Genomic DNA, 25,552 nt, shown 5'->3' on the forward strand with positions numbered 1-25,552 from the left:
TAAAACGCAAACGCTTAGTAGCAGCGTGCATAAGAACACTAGCTCAATTTATTGAGTCCTAAGTACCCGCTCCAGTCGACGCTTTGCATGCATTACCACCCTGTGAAATGTATGTACCTTACTCCATTTTACAGTCAGGAAACTGAAACTTGGAGTGTCCGAATTCACTCAGTTAGTTAGCAGTAGCGCAGGAATCCGGGCTCACTGCTTCGCTAAACTTGAAGAATTGGGCGCGCAGCAAAGCGAGCCGGAGACTTAAGGCGCTTCCGGCGAGTGGTCCCGCCCCGGCCTCTCGGGGGCGGGACATAGCGCTGCGCATGCGCCAGGGCGGCGGGCAGGGCCGAGGGCGCGCCCCGCGAACTGGATGTCCCGGCTGTGGTCTCTGTTCGGGTTTGGGCTGCTGGTGGCGGGATCGCGCCTGCCGCGCGTCAGATCCCAGGCCAACGCCTGTCGTGTGGGACCTCCGTGGTGGGGTCCGCAGCGGCTGAGCTCGGGCGGCCGCGGGGACCCAGAGGTCATGGCGAGCGCGCTGGTGAAGTACTTGAGGTAGGCGGGGCTCCGGCCGGGCGCGCGGGCGGAGGGCTCTCCCTGCTGTGCGGGACTTGGGGCGCTGTGCCGCCCGCGAGACCGAGCCCTTGAGCTGAGGGTTTGCTCAGCCAGGAGGAGGCTCAGGCCGTGGACGAGGAGCTGTTTAAGGAGTACCAGTTCAGCGTGGACCAACTCATGGAGCTGGCTGGGCTGAGCTGTGCTACAGCCATTGCCAAGGTCAGTGGTGCAACTCTTCACCTGGCCCCCTGGCCTGAACCCAAGGGAGTGGGACAGTTGGGGCGAGCTTGGGGCTGTTTGGCGCAAACCTACTCTGAATCCCCTCTGGTTCTGCCTTCAGGCATATCCCCCCACGTCAATGTCCAGGAGCCCCCCTACTGTCCTGGTCATCTGTGGCCCTGGGAATAACGGAGGAGATGGCCTGGTCTGTGCTCGGCACCTCAAACTCTTTGTGAGTATGTGGAGGGCTGTGGGGAGGCAGTAAGGTTTCTAGGATCTGAACATGAATTACCCCTTCTTTCCTTTCCTCCTAGGGCTACCAGCCAACCATCTATTACCCCAAAAGACCTAACAAGCCACTCTTCACTGCCCTGGTGACCCAGTGTCAGAAAATGCACATCCCTTTCCTTGGTGAAATGCCCCCAGAGGTAGGTGGCTCCAGTTCAGTGCCCTCCTTCATAATAACCATTGTATTCTGCTCTTCCCTCAGGTTTCTAGGCTGAGCTCATCTGCTTATCTTCCTCTAGACCAGTGGTTCTCAACCTTTCTAATGCCGCGACCCGTTAATACAGTTCCTCATGTTGTGGTGACCCCCAACCATAAAATTATTTCCGTTGCTACTTCATAACTGTAATTTTGCTACTGTTAATGAATCGTAATGTAAATATCTGTGTTTTCCGATGGTCTTAGGCGACCCTGCTAGCGGTTCTCAACCTGTGGGTCACGACCACTGCTGTAGAGCCTAAGACCATTGGAAAACACAGATATTTACATTACGATTCATTAACAGTAGCAAAATTACAGTTATGAAGTAGCAACGAAAATAATTTTATGGTTGGGGGTCACCACAACATGAGGAACTGTATTAAAGGGTCGCGGCATTAGAAAGGTTGAGAACTACTGCTCTAGAGGTTGAATTCTTGGAGGGTAGGAATAGTGCCTGGCACAGAAGGGGCCTAAAGTATGCTATTTGAATAGAAGCAGTGTAAGAGCCTTCTCCTCCTCCATAAGGTGTGCTCTATGAGTTCCCATCACCACTTCTAAAGCTTCCTTTCCCCTTGTCCTGGACAGTGTGGCTCAGTTGTTTGAGCTCTCTCCCATCACCAAAGTCACTGGGTTCCTGGTCAGGGCACATGCCTGCACTGCTGCCTTGATCCCCAGTAGGGGCATGCAGAAGGAGCCGATTGATGTTTCTCTCTCCCTCACTCTCTCTCTAAAATCAATAAAAACATATTTTAAAAAGAAAGAAAGCTTCCTTTCCCCTTCACCTCCCCTGGTCACTCCTTTCACTCTGTAGTCATTCCTCTTCCCCTAGGATGCAGTCAACACATTATCTTAGGAGCCGAAGTCAATGCCTAAACCCTTTCTGCAGATGCATGGATTTAGGGGGTGGGAAACTTGAGAGCTTGATGGGCTTTTAAAAATTTTAACACATTTTACGGATGAAAGTGGTTTGTCCAAAGTCACAGACCAGATCATGGCAAAGCCAAGACCAGAACCTGGCCCTCCTGACTCTGTCTCAGGCTCTCCGATACTGTAGCCTCCCCAATGGCAGGCAGGCAGAACTCGGTGTCTGGACTCAACTTGACCTGAATCAGGGACCGACTTGCACTTAACTCTCAGAATATCATGTGAATGAGACAAAATTGTATTTGTGCCTCTGTGGGTACACAGGACAGCCCTCTCCTATTAAGAACTCTCTGTACATCGCTTCTCGGCCTTTTGGCTAAGATCAAGTGAAGAACTCTCTGTACAGCTGCTGGCTCTGACATCCTTTACTTTTCCTGCTCCGCCACAGGCCAAGCTGATCGACGAGCTATATGAGCTGGTGGTGGATGCCATCTTTGGCTTCAGCTTCAAGGGAGATGTTCGGGAGCCATTCCGCAGCATCCTGAGTGTCCTGAGTGGACTCACTGTGCCCATTGCCAGCATCGACATTCCCTCAGGTGCTGGGTTCAAGGAGGTTGGGATTGGGGCCCTGCCCTGTTTTGAGGTAGGTACCTAGGAGTCATGATTCTCGACCCAAGGCTCAGACCAAGTCTAAAATGAGTTTAGAAGTGCAGAACACAGCTGGGAGCAGAGTTCAGGAGTACCCTTTGCATTTTGGCTCCAAGAGACCAAAGCCTAGAGATACATGGAGCTCCAATTATGCCAATTCCTCAGGTGGGGATGCAGTCCTAAATGGGGCTCCCCATTTCTTTAGGACTAGGGTAGAGCGAGGTTTGGAGGACTAGATAGACATCTGGCCTCTTCTGCTCTTCCTGAATACAACCCTCTTTTCAGGATGGGATGTGGAGAAGGGAAACCCTGGAGGGATCCAGCCAGACTTGCTCATCTCCCTGACTGCACCTAAAAAGTCTGCCACCCACTTTACTGGTCGCTACCACTACCTGGGGGGTCGTTTCGTACCACCTGCTCTGGAAAAGAAGTACCAGCTGAATCTGCCACCGTACCCTGACACTGAGTGTGTATACCGTCTGCAGTGAGGGAAGGCAGACGTTTGTTCTTCCCAATAAAGACTTGGTGCCTCTCTCTCCCAGAACGGTGGAAACTGGAAAGCTCTTCTGGCAGTAAAGGTTAATGGGTGGCCGGCAACACTGGAGATACGGTGTCCTCTTTGGGGAAGAACAAGCCAGAGAAGTTGCTGTGGCATTTGGGGGCACTAAATACTGACTTTCAGATGCTGAAAAAGTCTCCCAAGTGAGGTGTGCTTGTCCTTTATACACACATAAGTCTTACCCATTAGGGACACAGACAGGACACTGGATGAGGTTCTCTAAGCTTTCCCCTCCCATTCAACAATGTAGCAAGACCCCAGGAGGTTAACAGAAGGAATTTCTTCAAAGGTGCCAAGGAAACTTAATTTGTATTTAGGACCTTCCCAGGCTGGGAATGGAGATGCCAGTCAGGACTGATAGGCTAGGAGCCCAAGCTGACGTTTATTGACTCATTTGGCAGTGTTAGAAACCAGCTCACAGAACGAGATTTGTATGTTTTTTCCTTAGCGTCACAATATTTAAGAATCAGGACATGTCACATAAGTCAACCTTTTCAGTTTCTTTTAGCAAGGATGCCCCTTCAAAGGGTACCTGCATTCCTACTGCCACAGCCCCCAGCACTCCTTGTCCCTTGGCTGCCTGGCTCCGATGGGCATCTGAGTTCATGATCTCTGGGTTAGGAGCTGCAAAGGGGAAGAAGCCCATTCCCTCAACTAAGGCAGGTGCTACTGCTCTCCTCTCAGCATGCTGGTATCCAGAGCTGGTTCCTCCTCGGGAAGGACTCCTCCCTGGGAGGGTGCAGGAGACCTGATCAACTCAGGTCTCTGAGGCCTCAACAACTCCTGAAAAGAAACTGATCGAGGACCACCCTCACCTGACCTTCAGTCTCTCTTCTTCAGTTTCTTCTTTTTTGCTCTCTGGTCAGTGCTGACTGTGGCTCTTTCCTCCTCTGCTTGCTGCTGCCTCCTCTTCTGACCTCTGCTGCTTGAGCCAGGGTGTGCTCTGCTCTCTCCTTCCCTAGTCCTGCCGTCCTTGTGTCCGTCGCTTATGTCCAAGACACCCTCCTCCTGATGCCGCCGTCTTTTCTTGCTTCTGCTTTTCTTACCACTGCACACTCTGCTTTCTGCTTCCCTGGTCCCACCATCTACAACAGCTTCCTCAACTTCTTTATCCTCTATGTTCAAGTCTTCCTCCTCCTCGCACTGCTGCCTCTTGCTTCTGCTACGTGCGTCAGTGTGTGCTCGGCTCTCTACCTTCCCTGTTCTGATGCCACCTACATCCTCCTTACCTAAGACCCCCCGCTTCTCCTCTTCATGGCGCCGCCTCTTCTTTTTCTTCCTTTTCCTGGGGGACGGATCAGTTTGTTCTTTGCTCTTTAGTTCCCCAAGCCCTCTTGTGTCTGTGACCGCTTCCTCATCCCCTACAGGTGTCCCCTCTTTCTTATCTTGAAGTTGTCTTTTCTTCTTGCTTTTCCTGATGCTCTGGTCAGTATATTCTGGGTACTCCTTGTCTGCATCCCTTTCAGTTGCTGTAGCCTCTTCCTCTTTCTGCTTCTTTTTCTTTCTTTTGAGGGCTTTGCTCTCAGTCTGCAGTTGAGGGATCCCAGGGTCCTGGCCTTTGAGCTGAGCCAGGAAGGCCTGCTCCTGGGCCTCCAAACGAGCAAGCTTAGCCTTCATCGTAATTCCATGACGGGCAGCCCTGAAATAGGGCCAAAGTCAGAGGGTGGGTATCAGGAAAAAGCCTACTTCTTGAGACTGTAGGGGAAACTAGTAGGGGAGGAGCTATCTTAAAAGCAGCTTCAGATATGGGCAGATAGTATGAATCACTTTCCTGGGGTGAAAAAGTCAAGAAGTGGTATAGGCCATCCTCAGGGGTGGGCTTGTGATAGGGAGAAAAGGGAGACCCAGGAGCTAACAAGTAACTACTTACTTGTGTGCTGTTCGACCCTCACAGGCTTGGAGCAGCATCTCATCAGTCAGACTGGTGGAGGGTTGGGGTGGGGGAGATCAGAAATTACAAACAGATCTGGTGGAAAAGCTTGACCTCTCCTCCCCTCTAAAACATTCCTTCTACACTGTTCAGAACCTGGCACTTTTCTAGGTGCAGGACATACAAAGATTAGTACAACACAGTTCACCCTGAAGAAGCCCCAGTCAAGCATTATTAGACCCGGTCCTTTCTCTTGAAATGTGCAGCATCTCCTCCCACTTGCCCCAGCGCTGAAATGAAGTCTCACATTTTTGGAGGCTGGGGCTCCTGGTTGTCGTCGTCACTGCAGCTTTCCAAGTCCTGGTCTGGCTTCTCCCCATCCGCAGTCAGTGTGGCAGTCTAGGAGGAATCACGAGGTGGACAAAGCCCACAACACACCACTGCTATCCCTTCCCTCCCGGAAGCCTCCCCAGGAACTCACACCCGGAGGCACAAATTTGCCAGCCCCCAATAGCGCTCCTTGCACACCCACAGAGCAGTGCACCGAACTGCCTACTTCAGCGTGGGCAGGAGGGCTGTGGGAGGTGGGGGGAGAGCAGCCCTGGCCTCCCTGGCTAGTGGGCACAAGAAAGGAGGAAGGGCCATCAGGGCTTCACAGTGGGACAAGTGCCCCCGGGTGGTCATCCCAAACATAGTCCAAGTATCTTGGCAATAAAGATGGCACCTTTCCCCCATCCCCAGCACCTATGCACAGGACTTTACTTGACCAGACTGAGAACCTACTGTGGGCCAAGGGTGGAGGATACAGAGTGGAATAAGAACGAGATGCTGGGTCCAGCCCAGATGGAATCTACATGGTGGGGGGGAGGGAGTATGGCAGAACATTAGCAATTATGATGGAAGTTTGTGCTGGAGGAGGGGCACCCACGCAGATTTCAGGGTTTAGGAAACAGTTTCTGGAAGTGGCTGAGCTCTGGAAGACAAAAAAAGTCAGGTAAAGGAGGAAAGGGAGTAGAATATCCCAGGCAGAAGGAATAGCATGTGCAAAAACTTAAAAATAATTACTCCATCTGGCTGAAGTATAAAGATCCTGAGATAAGTGGCAAGAGACAGAGCTAGAGGAGGTGGCAGGGACAAGGCCACATGAGCCAGTCTGATCATCTGATCTGTGTCATCGTAAATCAAGGAAGTGTCAATGACACAATGAAGTTTTTGTTTTAGACACTGGATGCTGTGTGGAGGATGAACTGATTGGAGTGGGGAGTTAGATTAGCGGTGATGAGTCTGGTTTATAAGAGAAATTAGGTAGGAGATGATGGTGGTCTGGGATAGAAGATGGCCACAGAGATGAAGAGAAATGGGAAAGATGTGCTAGATACCACGTAGAGACCTTGGCACATAATAGGTGACCATTAAATATTAGCTCCCTTCTATTGACATGCTCAGTAGGTGGAGTCTGAAGACCTGGGTTCCAGTCCTGTCTGCCATTACTGGCCAACTGTGGGCTCTTCAGCAAGCCCCTCTTGCCCCACCTTTGGCCACATGTGCAGCATAAGAACGGACCAGACTATCTCTCAGGTCTCTTGACTTCCAAGTCCTTTGAATTGGACATCCCCTCCCTGCCCCACTCTGGCAGCTCCTGACTATGCCCTACCCCCCACTCCGTTGCTGCGCCCTCCCCTCCCCCGCCCGCCCAATTCTTGCCTAGGGTCTGGGCAGTCTAATTACTAGTGAGCAACAGCAAAGTTGGTCACAGGATCCCACTGTTAGGACAATCCTGAGAATATGTAGGGCATACAAGGCAACTGTCCAGGCCCCAAGGAAGGAAAACAAAAGAATGAACCCTCTCACCCCCAGCCTCTAATACCTTCACAAACTTCTGATACAGCATGTTGGGCTTGGGATGATTATGGCGGGTGGTCTCCTTAGAAAGGCGCCTTATCTGTACTCCATCCTGTGGGGAAGTTTCAGTGAGCGGGTGACATACCCCTGCTCCCTCACCTCCACATGTCCCAGGCCCTCATGTTTCCCATGCCCACCTATTAGAGTTCATACCTGCTTAGTTTCCACTACCAAGTTGGCTGCCGTTTTGTTGAAGAGCTCATTCCACCAGTGGTTTGTGAACTCCTTGGCAGGGTCATGTCCCACCTGCCAGAGGAAGAAGTATGAACTCTGAACTTGCCTCCCTGTCCTAAGGGTTCCCCTTCTCCCCATCCACACCTCCCTCAGCCTGCCCAGTCTTACCCCATGAGTGTCCTGCTTTAGCGTCACCCTGAGGGCCTGGGTAATGCCATTCTCCTTCCGGCCCAGGCCTTTGCCTGCAGAAGACAGTGAGTGACTGAGTTTACCCTGCCTGCCCCACGCTCTCACAAGGCACCCCAACACATGCCACTGGTAGCAATGGGCAAACTCTATCCCTCTCGGAAGCCCTCCGAGTTCCATTCTTTCTGACACCTCTCATGCAGTCCCCCTGCTGTTATCTGAGCCCGAGCTTTTCCTTTATAATTCTTTCAGGACAGATGTTGTGTTTCTTCCCCTCTGCCCCAGTCCTCCCAACCACTTTTTTTTTTTTAAATATTTTATTGATTTTTTACAGAGAGGAAGGGAGAGGGATAGAGAGCTAGAAACATCAATGAGAGAGAAACATCGATCAGCTGCCTCCTGCACACCCCCCACTGGGGATGTGCACGCAACCAAGGCACATGCCCTTGACCGGAATCGAACCTGGGACCCTTCAGTCCACAGGCCGACACTTGATCCACTGAGCCAAATCGGCCAGGCCCCAACCACTTCTTAATACCCATTGTCAAATTTCTTCCTCTTCTCCCCTTTTTTGGAAAAGTCAGAAATTTTCTTCTGCAAATTTCCCTTTTAGCTAGTTTTCCTCCTCCAATTGAGTGGACTGCATAGGGTTAATCCAGGATGATGTCTCTCCCTTGGGCAGAGGGTAGGCAGGGAATTGGGGCCTGGAAGGTACCCATGGGGATCACCTGGAGTCCATCCATGCTTTAGCAGCTGCTCCTCAGCAAACTTCATCCCATGACTCCTAACCTCCGGGGTGACCTTCATGTTGAGAAAAGAGTCACTGTCCTCAGGTCCTCACCAGAGAAGAAGAGGTCACTTACCATCCCTTTAAGAAGAAAGGAGAGAGCCATCATACACCAAATCCATCCTGATTGCTCTTACAAGAATTCTTTCCTGAAACTGAGGCAGAAACAGAGGAAGGAGCCCTGGTCCTTGGGGAGCTCCCTGTCTAACCACAGAGAGGTCAATGCCGACATGTCAAAAGTTAGTAATACCTACACTTAGGAAGAGCTCACCGCATGCCAGGCTGTGCTAAGGCCTTACATGAATCATGTCACTTAATCTTCCCATCCCAGGAAGATTTTCTGAACTTTACCTCCAGGAAAGTATGATTATCCCTATTTTAAAAATGAGAAAACTGAGATCTAAAGAGGTTAGATGACTTGCTCAAGGTCACGCAGCTAATGTGTGTAGAACTCAAACCCAGGCAGCTTGTGTGCAGTCCCCACTCTGCCAGTACATGAAAACTTCTCCCATGGTTTATTACCATGTAAGAACAAAGCAGTGAGGTGCCTGTTAACCTGAGTTATAACAGTACTTAATAGAGCCCATATTCTATACCTGTGCCCTAGCATTTACACTGTCCTTTCAGTGGGGGCGCTACATACCTCTTCCCCACTGCCCTGTCTTTCCTTCTTGTTCAAGCACCCCTCTTGAAATTGTCCAGCTCAGGAAGGACACTCTTACTGAGCACTTAATGCAAAACAGGTGGATTACCCATATTCTAGTTTCATTTAATCCTGACAGTCCTGTTAGGTATTATCATGACTTTACAAATGAGGAAAATAAAACCTGTGTTTCTTGCCTGAGATTACACAGCTAGTAAGAGACGGAGCTGGAATATGAGCCTAGGTTGCCTGACTCTAAAGTGGCCCTCTTTCTATCACATCCCCAACTAATTTAATTTTTTAATTAAAATGTTCTTTTTAAAAAATTGTTGTTATTGTTCTAGCCAGTTTGGCTCAGTGGATAGAGCATCCGCCTGTGGACTGAAGGATCCCGGGTTCTATTCTGGTCAAGGCTTGATTCCTGGCCCTGATTGGGTGCATGTAGGAGGCAACCAATTGATGTGTCTCTCTCACATTGATGTTTCTGTCTCTCCTCTTCCCTTCCACTCTCTCTAAAAATCAATGGGAAAATATCCTCAGGTGAGGATTAACAAAAAAAATAATTAAAAAAGTGATTCCTTAAAAAATGTTTTTATTGATTTTAGAGAAAGGGAGAGAGGGAAAAACATTGATGTGAGAGGGAAACATTGATCGGCCACCTCCTGCACACACCCCGACCAGGGATTGAGCCCGCAACCTGGTATGTGCCCTGACCTGGAATTGAACCAGTGACTTTTCAGTGTACCAGATGATGTTCAACCAACTGAGCCACACCAGCCAGGGCCTAATTGCATTTTTATAGTCATTCCACTGTTCTTCTTTTTGGACCCCAAAATGGCTTTATTGAACTGATATACCAAATTTGCCTCTGGAATGGTTAAGATGGCTTACTACAAAAGGCATTCAAAACTAAGACTACTATTGCTGACTTGATTCACTAAAGTTAACTTATACAGATCGTTTATTACAAGCACTGCAGACTATTTTTAAAGCTGATCAATGGCATTACTGGAGTAATCCTGTAGCCTCCCAATGTGACAGTTCTGAAGGTAAAACTTTCATGTGAGTTTAGGAAGGTCTAGTAAGTATGCTTTAAAAAAATCAGATACATCATTTTTTAAAATATGTATTTTTTTATTGATTTCATAGAGGAAGGGAGAGGGAGAGAGAGATAGAAACATCAATGATGAGAATCGTTGACTGAAATTAAGCCTGCAACCCAGGCATGCACCCTGAACGGAAATCGAACCGTGACCTCCTGGTCCATAGGTCTGTGCTCAACCACTGAGTAACACCAGCCGGGCTGAGATACATCATTAAGTCACCCCTCCTAAACATTATATGTTAGGCTTAAGAATGATGACAAGCCCAGCCACTGTGGCTCAGTTGTTTGAGTGTCGTCCCATGAACCAAAAAGTCACCGGTTCAATTCCGGGTCAGGGCATATGCCCAGGGTGGTGGGCTCGATCCCCAGTAGAGGGCATGCAGGACACAGCCAATTGATGTTTCTATCTCTCCCCCCCTCTCCCTTCTTCTCTCTCTAAAATCAATAAAAACATAAAAAACAAAAAAAGAATGATGACCAGTCTGGTTAGGTTTGAAAATAGCAAATTCAGAATGACTCACATTTCTGTTCACATTTCTACTGTGAAGAACGATTACCTGTAAACCTAGCACAGTGGTCGGCAAACTCATTAGTCAACAGAGCCAAATATCAACAGGACAACAAATGAAATTTCTTTTGAGAGCCAAATTTTTTAAACTTAAACTTCTAACGCCACTTCGTCAAAATAGACTCACCCAGGCCGTGGTATTTTGTGGAAGAACACACTCAAGGGGCCAAAGAGCCGCAGTTTGCCGACCACTGACCTAGCAGATACCTTGACAGTCCCGACAGAAAAGCACTGCGTGAAACCCTAGCCAGTTTGGCTCAGTGGATAGAGTGTTGGCCTGCAGATTAAAGGGTCTCAGGTTCGATTCCGGTCACGGCACATAACGGGGTTGCAGGCTCAATCCCCAGTTGGGGCTTGTAGGAGGCAGCCAATTAATGATTCCCTCCCTGAAATCAATAAAAATATATTAAAAGAAAGAAAAGCATTGAGTGAAGAAATGGCCTTATCATGCTTCTTGATACTGTTAAAGTAAAATTCAAACACTGAAGTCTTTAAGGCCACCTCAAAACTGCTTCTTCTCAGAAGTTATCTATGACCTATCAGCTCCCAAATTTCAGTAATAATATAATACTTATGCATTTACTCGATGACAGCCTATTGCTAATTGCTTAACAGATTATCTCATTTAATCCTCCCAACAATCCTTTTAGGACATGGTTTTACTATAACCCGCAAACGAAGAAATAGTACTACGAAGTTTAATTACTTGCCCAAATCAAATAACTGGCATGTCCTGGGTCCAGGATCTCAGGCACATCAGAACCGGCGTTCATGACCACATTCCTCAGTCTCCTACAGCTCTTTGTGGTTCCTGCAGCATTACCACAGCCTGTCCCTTGTCGCGGTAATGCGAAACAATACGCCCTGGAGTCAGAGGCGGGCTTTATCCCCAACCTCGGTGCGCCTCGTGCAGCGCCAGGAACCGAGAACGCGTTCAGTCATTCGTTGAACCGAATGGCATAGGTGGGATTGCTGTGGCTTACAATGGACACCTGAGGACGAAAGCAACTAGGTCCCAGGCTGTGCGCCGCCGTCCTTGGGAAGGCTGCGAGCACGCTGTCAGGAATCTCTCCTCTCCCGTCAACCCGATTTTCTGGAGGTGGCCCTGGGCCTCTCTTTTACCGCGGATCTGAAGAGCCGGCTGCCTTTTCCCTAGGCCTCCTTCCTTCGGGGTCTAAATCCCAGTCCCCCCCACCCCCGCCCCCGCCTCCGCCTCCGTTTTATTTGGATGACACTACCCTCCTGAGCCCGGGCTCCAACTGGCACCGCTCAGGAGGCAGCAGCCCCTTACCGTCACCGCGGGGTCCTCCCGGCGGAAGCATGTGCCAGAGCTGACTCGTGAGCCGCCACCTTCCCGGAAGTATCCTTTTGGTCCTTCTAGGCTGTCGAAACCATAGAGACGAATGCGGGAATCGAAGTCCCGGTCCTCCCAGGAGAAACAGTCTGGGGGTGGGCCCATTCGCTGGTGTGGTTGCTATAGAAACTCGGCCCCAGAGCGTGCCCATTTCCGGAGGTTGGGGGCGGGAGCGGGGGGTTCCACTCACTGCCCACCTGCAGTGTCTGAGCGACCAAGGCACTTGTGTGCTAAGATACCGAACACAGCTTTGGGTCCAACGCTGAGCCAGCCCCAGGCACAAACATGAGGAAGGAAAACGCTAGGGGAAAGCATCGAGAGTGCCCTAGAGATTGGTGGAGGCTGAGGAGGTAGCACCTTTGGGGTGAATTTCGTGGGCACAGTTATTGATAATAATATAAAAGCCTAGAGATTAGAGGTTTCAGCAGGTCCATCAAACATTTTTGACTCACAACTGTGTGCCAGGACCTCTCCTTTTGGTGCTGGTGATAAAATGTGCATAAAACACGAGCCCTGCCCTGGCCAGTTTGGCTCAGTGGATAGAGCGTCGGCCTGTGGACTGAAGGGTCCCAGGTTCGATTCCGGTCAGGGGCATGTACCTTGGTTTCGGGCACATCCCCGGTGGGGGGTGTGCAGGAGGCAGCTGATCGATGTTTTTCTCTCATCGATGTTTCTAGCTCTCTATCCCTCTCCCTTCCTCTCTGTAAAATCAATAACATATATATTAAAAAAAAAAAAAGACACGAGCCCTGACTTCAGAAGTACCTATTCAGGGAAAGTTGGGTCCTAAGTGGGACTGGAGGAGACTAGGGGTGGGGCATAGAGAGAGAGATGTAGGATCCGGAATGCAAGCCAGAATGAGGGGTTTGGACTGGCCTTAGGCAGAAAAGGGAAAGAAGATAATGCAAAAAAGTCAGCATCCCCATCCCCTGAAACTGTTCCTAGGCTTCACCGAGCCACCCAAGAACTAAAACCTGAAAAAAGTATCCGTCATTTGCCTCTCTATATCAGTATTTATGGTAAATAAACGCCTCCTAGGAACTTCAAAAAGGAAAACTGCCATTTCATAGTAAAGCTTTGTCATGATTGCTCAATGTGTCATACTCCCTTATGTCAATAAATAATAGTCCATAGAATTAATTTTAGTTTGAAAATACAGTATGCCACATAGTGCCCTGGTTGGTTGCTCAGTGGTTAGAGCGTCTGAGTGGTAATGCAGTCTTCTTTCGCCACCTGCTGTGGATCTCAGGTATAGCATTTTATTTATTTATTTATTTAAAATATCTATTGATTTCCAAGAGGAAGTGAGAGGGAGAGAGATAGAAACATCAATGATAAGAGAGAACCATCGATCTGCTACCTCCTGCACACTGCACACTGGGGATCGAGCCCTCAAACCAGGCATGTGCCCTGAACTGGAATCAAACCTGGGATCTTTCGGTCCGCAGACCGACACTCTATCCACTGAGCCAAACCAGCTAGGGAATTTTTATTTTCCAAAATGATTTTATGTGGAGAGATGAACCGGGAAATTTATATGCATATATGCATAACCAATGGACACAGACAATAGTGTGGGTAAGGCCTGGAAGGGGCGGGTTCGGGGTGGAGGGGGTCAATGGGAAAGAAAACAAAGGGAATATCTGTAATACTTTCAACAATAAAGATAATTTTAAATAATGATTTTATGTTTGTTAAATTGTCTACAATTAAATGTATCATTGTGTAATCACTTTAAAAAGCAATAAAAGTTGCCTTCTAATTTAAATGATTATTCTAGCCCGGCTGGCATGGCTCAGTGGTTGGGCATTGACCTATGAACCAGGAGGTTGCTGGTTTGATTTCCAGTCAGGGCACATGTCTGGGTTGTGAGTTCGATCCCCAACTGGGGGTGTGCAGAAGGCAGCTGATCGATGATGCTCTCTCATCATTGATGTTTCTGTTTCTCGCTCCCTCACCCTTCCTCTCTGAAATCAATAAAAATGTATTTTAAAAAAGATTATTCTATAATTCATTCTGGCTTCACTTAAAAAACACACAGAAATTTAACAGCATGTATACCTCTTGTATGCATGGGAGTGACCAGAGAAAATGAGCAACTTATTCTTAAGTTTAAATCTTTGAGCTTCCTGGCCCTGGCTGGTTTGGCTCAGTGGATAGAGCGTTGCCTTGCAGACTGAAAGGGTCCCAGGTTCGATTTCGGTCAAGGGCATGTACCTTGGTTGCGGGCACATCCCCAGTAGGGGTGTGCAGGAGGCAGCTGATCCATGTTTCTCTTTCATCGATGTTTCTAACTCTCTATCCCTCTTCCTTCCTCTCTGTAAAAAATCAATAAAATATTTAAATCTTTGAGCTTCCTGGAATTTATTTAGTTAAGGCAGGGATGGGGAACCTTTATTTTGCCAAGGACCATCTGGATATATATAACATCATTCGAGGACCATACAGAATTATCAACTTAAAAATTAGCCTGGTCAAACACCTTATTAACTCACCCCTAAGCTTGGCAGGGCCAGACCAAATGATGTTCCACACCCCTGGTTAAGGAATGAGTTATGGACTCAATTTTTTCCTAGGTGATTAATTGTCCCAACCTCTAGCATCCTAAATGTTCATCAATAGGCATCTCATTAAATAAATTATGCTATAGTCACTCACTGGAATACTGTGCAGATGAAAAACAATGAAGTTTTATGTCATGTGCTGATAGGACAAATTCTCAAAACATATTATTAGGTGAAAAAAGCAAGGTAGGGAACAGTTTGTATAATATGATTTCAATTGAATTAAAAAGAATATATAGGCCCTGAGCAGGTAATTTGGTTGGTTGCAGGATTGATCCCTGGTCAGGGCACATGCATACAAGAATCCTTTCTAATAAAGAGGGAATATGCAAATTGACTGTCATGCCCTCACAAAGATGGTGGCGCCCACGGCCAATAGGAGGGAATATGCTAATTGACTGTCACACTCTCAAAGATGGCAGCGCCTACAGCCAATAAGGAGTGAATATGCTAATTGACTGTCACACTCTCAAAGATGGCAGCACCCACAGCCAATAAGGAGTGAATATGCTAATTGACGGTCACACCCTCAACAATGGTGGTGCCCATAGCCACAAGATGGTGGCACCCAGTCCCCTCAGCTCCATCGGGGCAGCAGGCATGCAGCATGGTTGGGCCCGCCCCCAGGCGGGTCTGGCTGCTCCGCGCGCCTGCCTCCAGAGTTCCCCCAGTCCCCTCAGCCTCCCTAGCCGCCCAGGGCTGGCCCGAGGCACAGGCAAGCCTCAGATGGCAGCTGCCCAGCCGCCGAGGGCCACCCGAGGCTCAGGTAACTAAGGCTGGCCAAGGCTTTCGCTGCTGGCAGTGGCAGCAGTAGAGGTGTGATGGGGGCGTTGCCTTCCCCTGATCGCCGGGTCACCTCCCACCCCTGAGGGCTCCCGGACTGTGAGAGGGGGCAGGCCGGGCTGAGGGACCCACCCCCTCCAGTGCATGGATTTTCATGCACCAGGCCTCTAGTCAATCAATAAATGCATAGATAAGTAGAACAACAAATCAATGTTTCTCTCTCTCTCCCTCTCTCTAAAATAAATTTTAAAAAGAATAAATGCATGTTGTATGTTTCTATTTATCTGCATTCTCATAGAGTCTTTTTTAAATATATTTTTATTGATTTCATAGAGAGAGAGAGGGAGAGATATAGAAACATCAATGATGAGAGAGAATCATTGATTGGCTGCCTCCTGCCTGCCCCCTACTGGGGATCAAGCCTGCAACCCCAGATATCTGCCCTTGACCCGAATCGAACCCGGGACCCTTTGGTCCTCAGGCCAATGCTCTATCCATTGAGCAAAACCAGCTAGGACTTGTAGAGTCTTAAAAACTTCTGACAGAGAGAAGTTTAACAATGGTTTAATGGTTATAGGGGGAAGTGAAAAGGAAGGAAAGAAGCACTCGGCTTTTTATTTTATCCCTTTAGTAGTGGTTGAATTCTTTTTCATTAGGTGTAGGTATTACTTTTGTTATAAAAAAATAAGTGGGACATTGACTTTTGTGTGTGTGATTTTTATGTATTTTTAAAAATCAGGTGATCCTTTAAAATCAAGCAGTTAGTGTCTGTTTTGATTGATTCTATTCTCTTTGGTGTCTCTCCCCAGCCCCTTCCCCACCCCCAATAATAAGGGCCAAAATGTACTGAGTGTGTTGTATGGGTCAGGTACTGTTCCCTCCTTGATTTTTTTCCCTAAAGTGCCATTTTGCCAACTCTTCCAGTCCTTCATGTGACATTCCCGGTAATAAACTGGGATCATGCCATCATCAGGGGTCAAGAAAAATTAGTCAGCCAAATGAGCCCGGAGCAGGTAAAGCTGAGCCTGTGATGTTAGGGAAAGAGGTGTCAGGACTCCATGCTTGTTCTAGATGACTCCACCTCCCTCTGGTCAGTAGGTAGCAGAAGTGGCAAAAGCCTCTCTTTAAAAGATGCTAGTTCAGGGAAAAGTTGCCAACTCAAGCCCGAGCAGTCTTATTCAATTCCTAGTTTGCAGTGCCTTGGGGAAAACTGAGAATGAAAGTGACCTTGAGCACACTAAACACAGCTTGACTATTTACTATGTTTATTCCTGGTCTGTTCCTTTCTCATTCTATCCTGAAACGGTCCTTTTGGCATCTATCAAACAGTTCTAGGTTTACCTCCATGCCAAACTCAGCCTTTTATGGATTTACCTACCTGAGATGGCTAAACCACAGCTCCGAAGTGATCTGGGGAGAAAGGAGCGGTGGGTGAGGCCTGAGCCCGGGACGGTGGTAGGACGGGCGGGGAGCCTGTGCTTTAGACCCGCCCCCCTCTCTGTGGGAAGCTGTTTGTTTGAGTTGGGTGGAAGCCAATCAGATGCGCTGGCTCAGGGTGTCCTGGCCCTGGAGACAGGGGTTACTTGTCTTCTTTGTTTGTCCGCTCTGGGAGGAGGGAAGGGCTTAGAAACCGGGATGGAGCCGAAGGGAAAAGACAGTCAATCAAGTCCATGGGGTGAGCTCCTGTTATTAGATCTACAGTCAAAACCCTGGAGCTCTTCCAACTTGGAGGGTCAAGGAGAGGAGTGGACGAGGGATTACTGAAAAAAAGCAGCAAGTTCTAGGTCTGACTCAACAGCTGCCTTCTGCATGGTCTGGGGCAAGTCCCTTTCCCTTCCATCTCCTCTTCCTCTGGTAACGGAGGAGGCTAAGCATCCTGAAGTTCCCTCCAGTTCTGCAACACAGAACTACTGGCGTGTGGTTGCTCAGCAGAGATGAAAGAAGGCTGAGAGGCAATTTGAAGCTCAGAACATTTCCAAATGGCTGTTAATGGAGGGAGTCCTCCCTCTGCATTGATAGCAAACAAAAAAGAAATGTGCTTGCTTATTCTGGGTGTTAGAATGGTTCTATGTCTTGATGGGGGAGCGGGGTAATTACATGGCGTGTGCACATGTCAACATTTATTGAGCTGTGCATTTTGTTGCCTATAAATTACACCTCATTAGAAAGGTTTTTTAAAATGAGCTTGAACTCCAATAGGAGTTTAGACTTCAGAAAAAACTTCCTAACAAGAAAGACTCGAGAGAAGTGAATTTCTCTGCCCAGATAAGTTCTCTTGAGAACTTTCAGGTTATGTACCTCTGCTGAAAGAGGAGGTAGGGAAGTAGGGAAAAAATAATATGACCACTGTCTTGGAGAGCTTCCCCAAATCCTTCCAGCCTCAGACATTCCCATACCATGTCCCTTCCTGGGGACAGAAAAATCCTCCTTGCAGTCTAATTTCCATCTCCCCGATTGTAATTCTAACCGCACACTCTGCCCTCTGCGGAGCCCAGCCTCACACAAGATCTCTTTAAAGCCTTGAAGCTTACAGTATTGAAGGAGACCCCATTTCAACCTTCTCACTGACCATTCTCTGCCCCCCGCCCCCATCTCATTCTGTTCTCCTTGGGGATGTCAGTTCCTGGGCTAAGCCCACCCCCACCCAGACCCTTTTTCCGGTGGCGTGTGCCAGCCGGTCCTGCATCCCACATCCCCAGCTGTTGACAGTTTATTGCCATTACCCAGAGGATAAAGAAAGGGCCCCTGTTGTTCAACAATGGGGGAAAGACGGGGACAATGGGAAATTGTGCTTCTGATGGGGTGGGGACAGAGAAGGAAAGGACAGACAGATTGACAGATGGGGGGCTGGACAGAAGGGGTCAGGTTTCTTGAAGCAGCTGGTTCCCACCTTGAGAGCCTCTTCCCATAGGCGATGCGCACCCAGGCACCGGAGGGCAGAGGTGAGGACTTTGCTGGGAAAGGAGGAGGGGATGGGTGCTCCATTCTCCCGCGCCGCTCTTCTGGGTTTTCTAAGTTCTGGCCTATTATGGAGTTAGTGCCCATCAAGCCAAGATTGTTGGCCCAGCAGCTTAGCCTGCAGATGAGGCCCATATGGAAAAATGCAGGCATCTGGAGCTTGACAGCTATGGATCTTTGAGCCTCATCCCTATGCCTATTGGTCCAACATCCTCATACCCACCCATCAATACCCTTCCCTGGCCCACGAGCATGAGGAACCGGGCACCTCACTCTCTGTACTCTTGCAGGCGGTCATTTCTGGTTGCCTCCTTTTCTCCATACCCCTTAATGGGTCCCTGCCCCATATCCCACACCCAGCAACTTCCCCTGGGCCCAGGGCAGTGAGCACTGCAGATATAGTGCCTGGTCACAGGGCTGGACCTGGGTCACTTGGCCTGGCTCAGTGGAATAATGGGTCGTGGAGTTCTTGGACCCTCGGCTTCTTCTGTGAGCTCAAAAGTGCAAAAGGCGCGACGGCACTGACCAGATGCCTAAGTCCGGGGCTCCAAGGTGCTTCGACCTCCCAGTGGCAACTCCTTCACCTGGAACCTCTCCCTCCAGCAGGACAAAAAGCTGCCAGTCACGGCTCCCTCCATCTCTGTGAAGAGACCAGCTTGTAACAGGTAGGTGCTGGAGCTGCTGTTGGCCTCTCTCAGCCCCTGTAAGGAGTGTGAAGATGTGGGGGCACTCGCTCTAAAATGCAGAAATATAGATCAGTCGTTAAGAAATTAAGCGTCAGTCAGACCCTGATTCAAATCCCAGAAAATCCCTCCTCTTACAAGCTGTTTGACTCTACTCAAGTTTACTAAAATGTATGCACCTTTGTGTGAGTATATAAAATGGGGTTCAATCATCGTTCCTACCGTGTAGGATTGCTGGCAGGTGTGAATATGCAAGTGCACATGTAAAGTGCTTAGAGCCGTCTCAGGCTCGTGAATGCTAGCTATGACTATTGGTCCCTCGGTGAGTCCGTCCCCACTATCACTCTGCTTACCAGGTTCTCCTGGACTGAACTGGTTCTCCTGCCCGTGTCCCTGTCCCAGATACTTTCCCTATTAGCCGTGAGGAAGTCCTTTCTGTGCCTAACCCCCATTTCTCCTTCTGCAAGGTCGTCTTTGACCTCCATTTGCACAAAGATGGAGCTCAGGTCCTAAGCTTTCTGGCTCCTCCTCAGTGTTTCCTCCCTCTCACCATGTCCCAGCTCTCCTTCCCAGAAGTCCTGCATATGAGCTCATTCATTAACACACAACACATATTAATTTAGTACCTACTGTATGCCAGAAACTATGCTGGGAGCTGCAGAAATGAGCAAACACATACATAGCACTACGACATATCAGGCACTATTTTAAGCAGTTTATGTATATTATTTTCATCAAATCCTCACAACTACTCAGTAAGGGAGGTGTGCATTATTATCCATATTTTACTAATGAGGACATTGAGTCAGAGAGAAGTAACTTGTTCAGCCCTGGCCGATTTGGCTCAGTGAATAGAGCGTCGGCTTGCAGACTGAAGGGTCCCAGGTTCGATTCTGGTCAAGGGCACATGCCCAGGTTGCGGACTCTATGCCCAGTAGGGGGTGTGCAGGAAGCAGCCGATCAGTGATTCTCTCTCATTGATATTTCTCTCTCCCTCTTCCTTCCTCTCTTGAAATCAATAAAAATATATTTTTTTAAAAGTAACTTGTTCAAAGTCATGCAGTTAGGAAGTGGAGGAATTAGATTTTTAAAATGAATAAAACTAGGTTAAGGGGTCCTCAGTTTTAAAAATAAATATCAAGGTGATGAAGAATAGATACAATAAAGGAGAAAAAGAACTACTGAAATAGACAACTGTGTTTGAAATCATTTTTATAACTTTATACTTTATAATTACTGGAAACCTTACTACATATACGTATGTATTACTTTCAAATTCACACTGCTGACTTAGCTGCTGATAAAAGTACTCCTAAGGGGGGAAAATCCCCAAGCCAGTGCAGTAGTGCAGTGGTCGGCAAACTCATTAGCCAACAGAGCCAAATATCAACAGTACAACGATTGAAATTTCTTTTGAGAGCCAAATTTTTTAAACTTAAACTTCTTCTAATGCTACTTCTTCAAAATAGACTCGCCCAGGCCGTGGTACTTTGTGGAAGAGCCACACTCAAGGGGCCAAAGTGCCGCGTGTGGCTCTCGAGCCGCAGTTTGCCGACCACAGCAGTAGGGGAACCAGACAAGTGGATCACAGTGCACCTCAGTGTGGTGAACTGGGGGGAGAAGAGAAAGGCTTTCCAAAGGAGGTGAGGCCCAAACTGATGTCTGTGAGGAGGTGAGAGTGAACCTGGACTGTTTTGGAGCCAGAAGTCTAACATGTGTGGAGCGCAGTGCAGAAGGCACAGGTGGCAAAGTGCAGGGAGAGACTGGATCACAGAGCAACTGGGCTTTGTTCTCAGGGCAACAGGGAGAGACTGTTTTAAGCAGGACACATTTACTCCGGCTTCAGATGGTAATGAGTGTTGGGAGAGGATAGAGACTGGAGCGGACAATCCAGATGGCAAGACTTGGGAAGTGGCACTTGTGATGAGAAGGGCATAGGCAGAGGACCTGCTGACTGAAGGGATGGGAGAGAGGAAGAAGGATGGGCAGAGGTGGGGTGTGGTTGCTATGGACCCCCCTCCCCCTTTCCTTTTGCCATGAACATAAGCCCCCTTTTACTGCCCCGTGGCTTCCAGCTGGACAGTCCCTCTGAGGATCCCTGCTGGGAGTTTATCTCCAACCTGCTTCCCACACCCTGTCCCCCTTCCCTTAGTGCTAAAGAATGGTCCACCCTTTGTGCCTTGTAGACCAGCTAGGCTGACTCCCCATCATGCAAGGCTGGCTCAATCTCCCCACACTCTCTCACTTCCTTCTCCTGGGGGCCTTCACCGCCTTCCACAAAGCCCTCGGGGACCCAGGTAAGATCTCAGTTCCTGCCCAGAATCTGTGGGAGAGAAGCTCCAGGTGTGGGAAAAGTGGGAAAGGCAGCTGTTGGAGGTACCCAGGGAGTGCGAGTTATTGCTGAGTGGGCAGTGGAGGAGAGAATGGGGCAGCCGGGGGAACAGGGTCTGGATGGGCACTTGGCACAGTGGGGGTCAGGGGGTTCCTGCCACTGTGGCCCCCTCTGCTCAGCATCCTACCGGGGCCCCCACTACCTCCTGCCCCCCATCCACGAGGTCATTCACTCTCGTCGTGGCGCCACGACCACGCTGCCCTGCATCCTGGGCACCCTGCCTCCCAGCTACAAGGTTCGCTGGAGCAAAGTGGAGCCAGGGGAGCTCCGGGAAACCTCGATCCTCATCACCAACGGACTGCATGCCCGGAGCTACGGGGCTCTGGAGGGCCGAGCCAGGATGCGGAGGGGGCATCGGCTAGACGCCTCTCTGGTCATTGCGGGCGTGCGCCTGGAGGACGAGGGCCGGTACCGCTGTGAGCTCATCAACGGCATCGAGGACGAGAGCGTGGCGCTGACCCTGCGCCTGGAGGGTGAGGCCCGGCGGTTCCAGCCCCTCCTCTCCAGCGGGGGAGAGAGACGGGGGGGCGGATTCGGGGACCCCAGGGCTCCTCGCTCAGCACCTCCCCCGCCCTCTCGGCTAGGCTGCCCCGCCTTTTCTTCCCCTTCCCTCGTCTGCCGGCCCTCCCCAGGCTGTCTGCCACCCCACAGGTGTGGTGTTTCCGTACCAGCCCAGCCGGGGCAGGTACCAGTTCAATTACTACGAGGCGAAGCAGGCATGCGAGGAGCAGGACGGCCGCCTGGCCACCTACGCCCAGCTGTACCAGGGTGAGCGGCCCCGGGCACCGCCTAGGTCCCCTCCGGGCTAACCGGGGCCCCCGCGGAGGCGACCTCCGGGTCTGGCTCCCCCATGACGCCTCTCATCCCTCGTCTCCCTCTAGCGTGGACCGAGGGGCTGGACTGGTGCAACGCGGGCTGGCTGCTCGAGGGATCCGTGCACTACCCTGTGCTTACCGCGCGTGCTCCGTGCGGCGGCCACGGTCGGCCAGGGATCCGCAGCTACGGGCCGCGCGACCGGAAGCGCGACCGCTACGACGCCTTTTGTTTCACCTCCACGCAGGCAGGTGAGGGGCGGGGCGGGGCGAGCGCGCGGCGCCGGGGGCGGGGTCTGGGGAAATGGGGCGGGGCGAGCGCGCTGCGCCGGGGGCGGGGTCTGGGGAAATGGGGCGGGGCGAGCGCGCGGCGCTGGGGCGGGGTCTGGGGGAATGGGGCGGGGCGAGAGCGCGGCGCCGGGGCGGGGTCTGGCGGATGGGGGCGGGGAAAGTGAAACGCCTGGGGCTGGAGATCCGCACCTGCTAGGTTGTCTCTTCGAGGCCAGGCCCCTGCTTCACTCCGCCCACTCGCTCCAGCCCGCCTCTCGCAACCCCATCCGCCCCCCTGCCCACTCCTCCCACCCAGCCCGGCCGGCTCTCCGCAGCCTAGCCCTCGACGGGAGCCTGAATCCCCGCTGCACCCCGCACGTCCTGCTCGCGGCCAGTCAGTGACCCGCTCCGTCCCCAGGCCACGTGTTCTTCGTGCCGGGGCGGCTGACCCTGTCCGAAGCCCAGGCGGCGTGCCGGCGGCGCGGGGCCGTGGTGGCGAAGGTCGGGCACCTGTATGCGGCCTGGAAGTTCTCGGGGCTGGACCAATGCGACGGCGGGTGGCTGGCGGACGGCAGCGTGCGCTTCCCCATCACCACGCCGCGGCCGCGCTGCGGGGGCCTCCCTGACCCCGGAGTGCGCAGCTTCGGCTTCCCGCAGCCCCAGCAGGCCAACTACGGGACCTACTGCTACTCCGAGTAGGGGCCCGCCGCGCCCCCTTCCACACGCGGGACAACGCCTGGGAGTCGTGGCGGGGGCTCTTGCTGCCCTTTCCCTCGAGCCTCTCCTCCCGCCAGATGAAGAGCAGCCCCTGCTGACCCGCCTTCCCCGGACTCCTGGCGGGTCGGGTGTCGGGAGGGGAGGTGGTGGCGTCCCGGTGGCGGGGTGTAGCTGCGACCCCCGGACCTGCGGATCAAGGCCCCGTGGCGGTTCGCGTGCCCCCAGCAGACAACTCGGCCACTGCTTGGGGGTGGGAGGGGGGCGCCCAGGGGACATTAACTGACTTCTGTACACAGCAATAAAATAACGGGAAGTTTTTGTGTTGGACGAAGCTGTAAGCGCAGCGAGGAGTCGAGGGTGAGGGGGATGAACTCGGTAAAGCGTGCTGACTGCCGCTTAGGGGTGAGCCTGCAGGAGGGGATGGCGAGGAGAGCACCACAAAGGCGAGGGGGAGCTGGAGGCGCCGAGAGCTTTCCTAGCCCGGTATAGAGGCGGAGAACCCAGGGTGTTTCGCCAAGCACCACCAGGGGGCGCCACAAACTCACCCAAGATTACTTCAAATCTGCCAGAAGCGCTCCAACCCCTAGTCCTACACCCCACCGCAGAACAAATAAAAAGAGAGACCTAAAAATATTTCTAAATGTGTTTGTATCCTGCCAGTCTCCCAGAAGGCTTTTCAGGACTACTATTAAAGAAGGGAAAATTATACCGTTGTTACAACTAACGGGAAATCAACCCCATGGAAGGAGGAGGCGGCAAACACACCAGCACGTCCCCCAGGGCTGATACTTGGGGTGATTGTGCATTTGGTTTAGCAACCACCACCACCATGGCCGCCAGGGAAAAGGGGCAACTGGACCGGAGCACTCTTAACAGCTGGCTAAAGGAAGCATACCAGCAACTCTACGTACAAACTCGAATGCCATTAATTCATTTTTCATATATATTATTTTTATTTATTTTTTATTTATTTATTTATTTTTTAAATATATTTTTATTGATTTTTTACAGAGAGGAAGGGAGAGGGATAGAGAGTTAGAAACATCATTGAGAGAGAAACATCGATTCAGCTGCCTCCTGCACACTCCCCACTGGGGATGTGCCCGCAACCGAGGTACATGCCCTTGACAGGAATCGAACCTGGGACCCTTCAGTCCGCAGGCCGACGCTCTATCCACTGAGCCAAACTGGCTAGGGCTATTATTTTTTATTATTTACTGTTCAAGCAATCTATCTGCACCACAAAAGCCTGGTCTAGACAATAGTAATGACAGGAGCAAAGGTCATGAACTTTCTAATGGCACTTTATACATGTAAACTTGCATTCCAAGACGGTTCTTGCTATGATTGTTAAAGATAATTTGTATAAGGGACAGAGAATGATCAAAGAATAGCATTTTCAATAACCTTCACTCAGATAGCGAATGAAATATTTGTGCTAGTTCTAAGCTTTGATTTTCCTGTCTTGGTCATTGGATAATACCTTCCAAGGTTGCTGTGAGCAGAATTGAGACAATGCCTGTACTGGGTAGTACATGTCTGTTACACATAGGAGGCACTCAGTAAGTGGTAACTATAATAGTGATTGTTATTATAACAATAATAACAATAATAGAACAATTATTATTATTCAGGTTCTTAGCAGGTAGCTTGTAGGACTGGTTGTTGTATGGCATTGTATTAGTCAGAACAAGCTAACTTATGATGCGACGACAAACAAACCCCAAATCTCAGTGGCTTAAAATAAAAATTTCTCACTTAGGTAGGCTACATGTACATTATGGTCAACAAGGGGATGGGTCTTCTCATTTTAGTTATTCAGGGACCCAGGCTGATAGAGTAGTCACCATCTCAAATGCTGTAAGTTACTATGCCAGAAGTAAAAAATAATAGCTATGGCCCAGAGGGACACCTGTCCCTTCTGTTCACAAGTCAGTTTTCCAGAACTGATTACATGGTCCCCACTCAACCGCAAGGGGGCGGGAAAGAGCAGTCACCTTGGCCCAGAAGCAAAATTGGAAATACTATTTGGTAGCAGCAGCAGTACCCAAGTCTACCACAAGCACCAAGGAGGGCAGTATAGATTCTGGGACACATTGGTATTCCCCCATTCCTCCATCTCATCTCAAAACCATTAACTGAATTTAGGGAATGAATTCATGTAATGAATTACATCCACAAAGACCCTTTTTAAAAACAAATGAACATTTACAAGTTTCAGGGATTTGGATGTGGACATATCTTTTTGTGGCCACCATTCAACTCACCCCCATTAGGTTTTTATGTAATACCTACCGATGATCATTGTCTAGAGCCATTATTTCATTAGGAGTACAAAATGGAGATGTTCTAATGTTGTCATCCCTCCTTCACTCTGTAATCATCTATAAAGGAGAATTTCCCTCATCAACTATTTTGCTACCCTGACATATAACCCATTCAGGAAATGTAAGCTTAATGCT

The 25,552-nt window shown here is 50.0% G+C and overlaps 3 protein-coding genes and 1 long non-coding RNA gene across 5 annotated transcripts; 2 read left to right on the forward strand and 2 right to left on the reverse strand.

Moving 5' to 3' along the window:
- The first annotated feature begins 312 nt into the window (after window positions 1-312).
- NAXE (NAD(P)HX epimerase) lies at window positions 313-3,367 on the forward strand. 2 transcript variants are annotated; one of them, XM_008155639.2, is made up of 6 exons: window positions 316-546; window positions 657-765; window positions 887-997; window positions 1,080-1,193; window positions 2,564-2,711; window positions 3,049-3,307. In XM_008155639.2, the coding sequence occupies exons 1-6, from the start codon at window positions 365-367 to the stop codon at window positions 3,249-3,251; spliced, it is 867 nt and encodes a 288-aa protein (XP_008153861.1). In that variant the 5' UTR covers window positions 316-364; the 3' UTR covers window positions 3,252-3,307. The 2 variants fall into 2 exon arrangements, with proteins under 2 accessions (XP_054567693.1, XP_008153861.1); XM_054711718.1 differs by lacking the exon at window positions 1,080-1,193 and having other exon boundaries at window positions 313-546; window positions 3,049-3,367.
- Window positions 3,368-3,670: 303 nt separating this feature from the next.
- On the reverse strand, window positions 3,671-11,952 carry LOC103298858 (G patch domain-containing protein 4). Its single transcript, XM_008155638.3, has 8 exons — window positions 11,849-11,952; window positions 8,183-8,322; window positions 7,437-7,510; window positions 7,248-7,340; window positions 7,060-7,146; window positions 5,500-5,591; window positions 5,193-5,243; window positions 3,671-4,961 (listed from the first exon to the last, which is right to left on the reverse strand). The coding sequence occupies exons 2-8, from the start codon at window positions 8,259-8,261 to the stop codon at window positions 4,145-4,147; spliced, it is 1,293 nt and encodes a 430-aa protein (XP_008153860.3). The 5' UTR covers window positions 8,262-8,322; window positions 11,849-11,952; the 3' UTR covers window positions 3,671-4,144.
- A 4,691-nt stretch (window positions 11,953-16,643) lies between these two features.
- On the reverse strand, window positions 16,644-22,340 carry LOC129147892 (uncharacterized). The gene is made up of 3 exons (XR_008555108.1): window positions 22,246-22,340; window positions 18,743-18,951; window positions 16,644-16,668 (listed from the first exon to the last, which is right to left on the reverse strand). It is a non-coding gene; the product is annotated as an uncharacterized LOC129147892 (long non-coding RNA).
- Window positions 21,109-23,616, forward strand: HAPLN2 (hyaluronan and proteoglycan link protein 2). Its single transcript, XM_008155637.3, has 5 exons — window positions 21,109-21,196; window positions 21,411-21,764; window positions 21,943-22,059; window positions 22,173-22,355; window positions 22,792-23,616. Exons 1-5 carry the CDS (start codon window positions 21,109-21,111, stop codon window positions 23,070-23,072), a joined length of 1,023 nt encoding a protein of 340 aa, XP_008153859.1. The 3' UTR covers window positions 23,073-23,616.
- Window positions 23,617-25,552: the final 1,936 nt, after the last annotated feature.

Source organism: Eptesicus fuscus, chromosome 22 (genome assembly GCF_027574615.1).
Source record: "Eptesicus fuscus isolate TK198812 chromosome 22, DD_ASM_mEF_20220401, whole genome shotgun sequence".
Taxonomy (NCBI): Eukaryota; Metazoa; Chordata; class Mammalia; order Chiroptera; family Vespertilionidae; genus Eptesicus; species Eptesicus fuscus.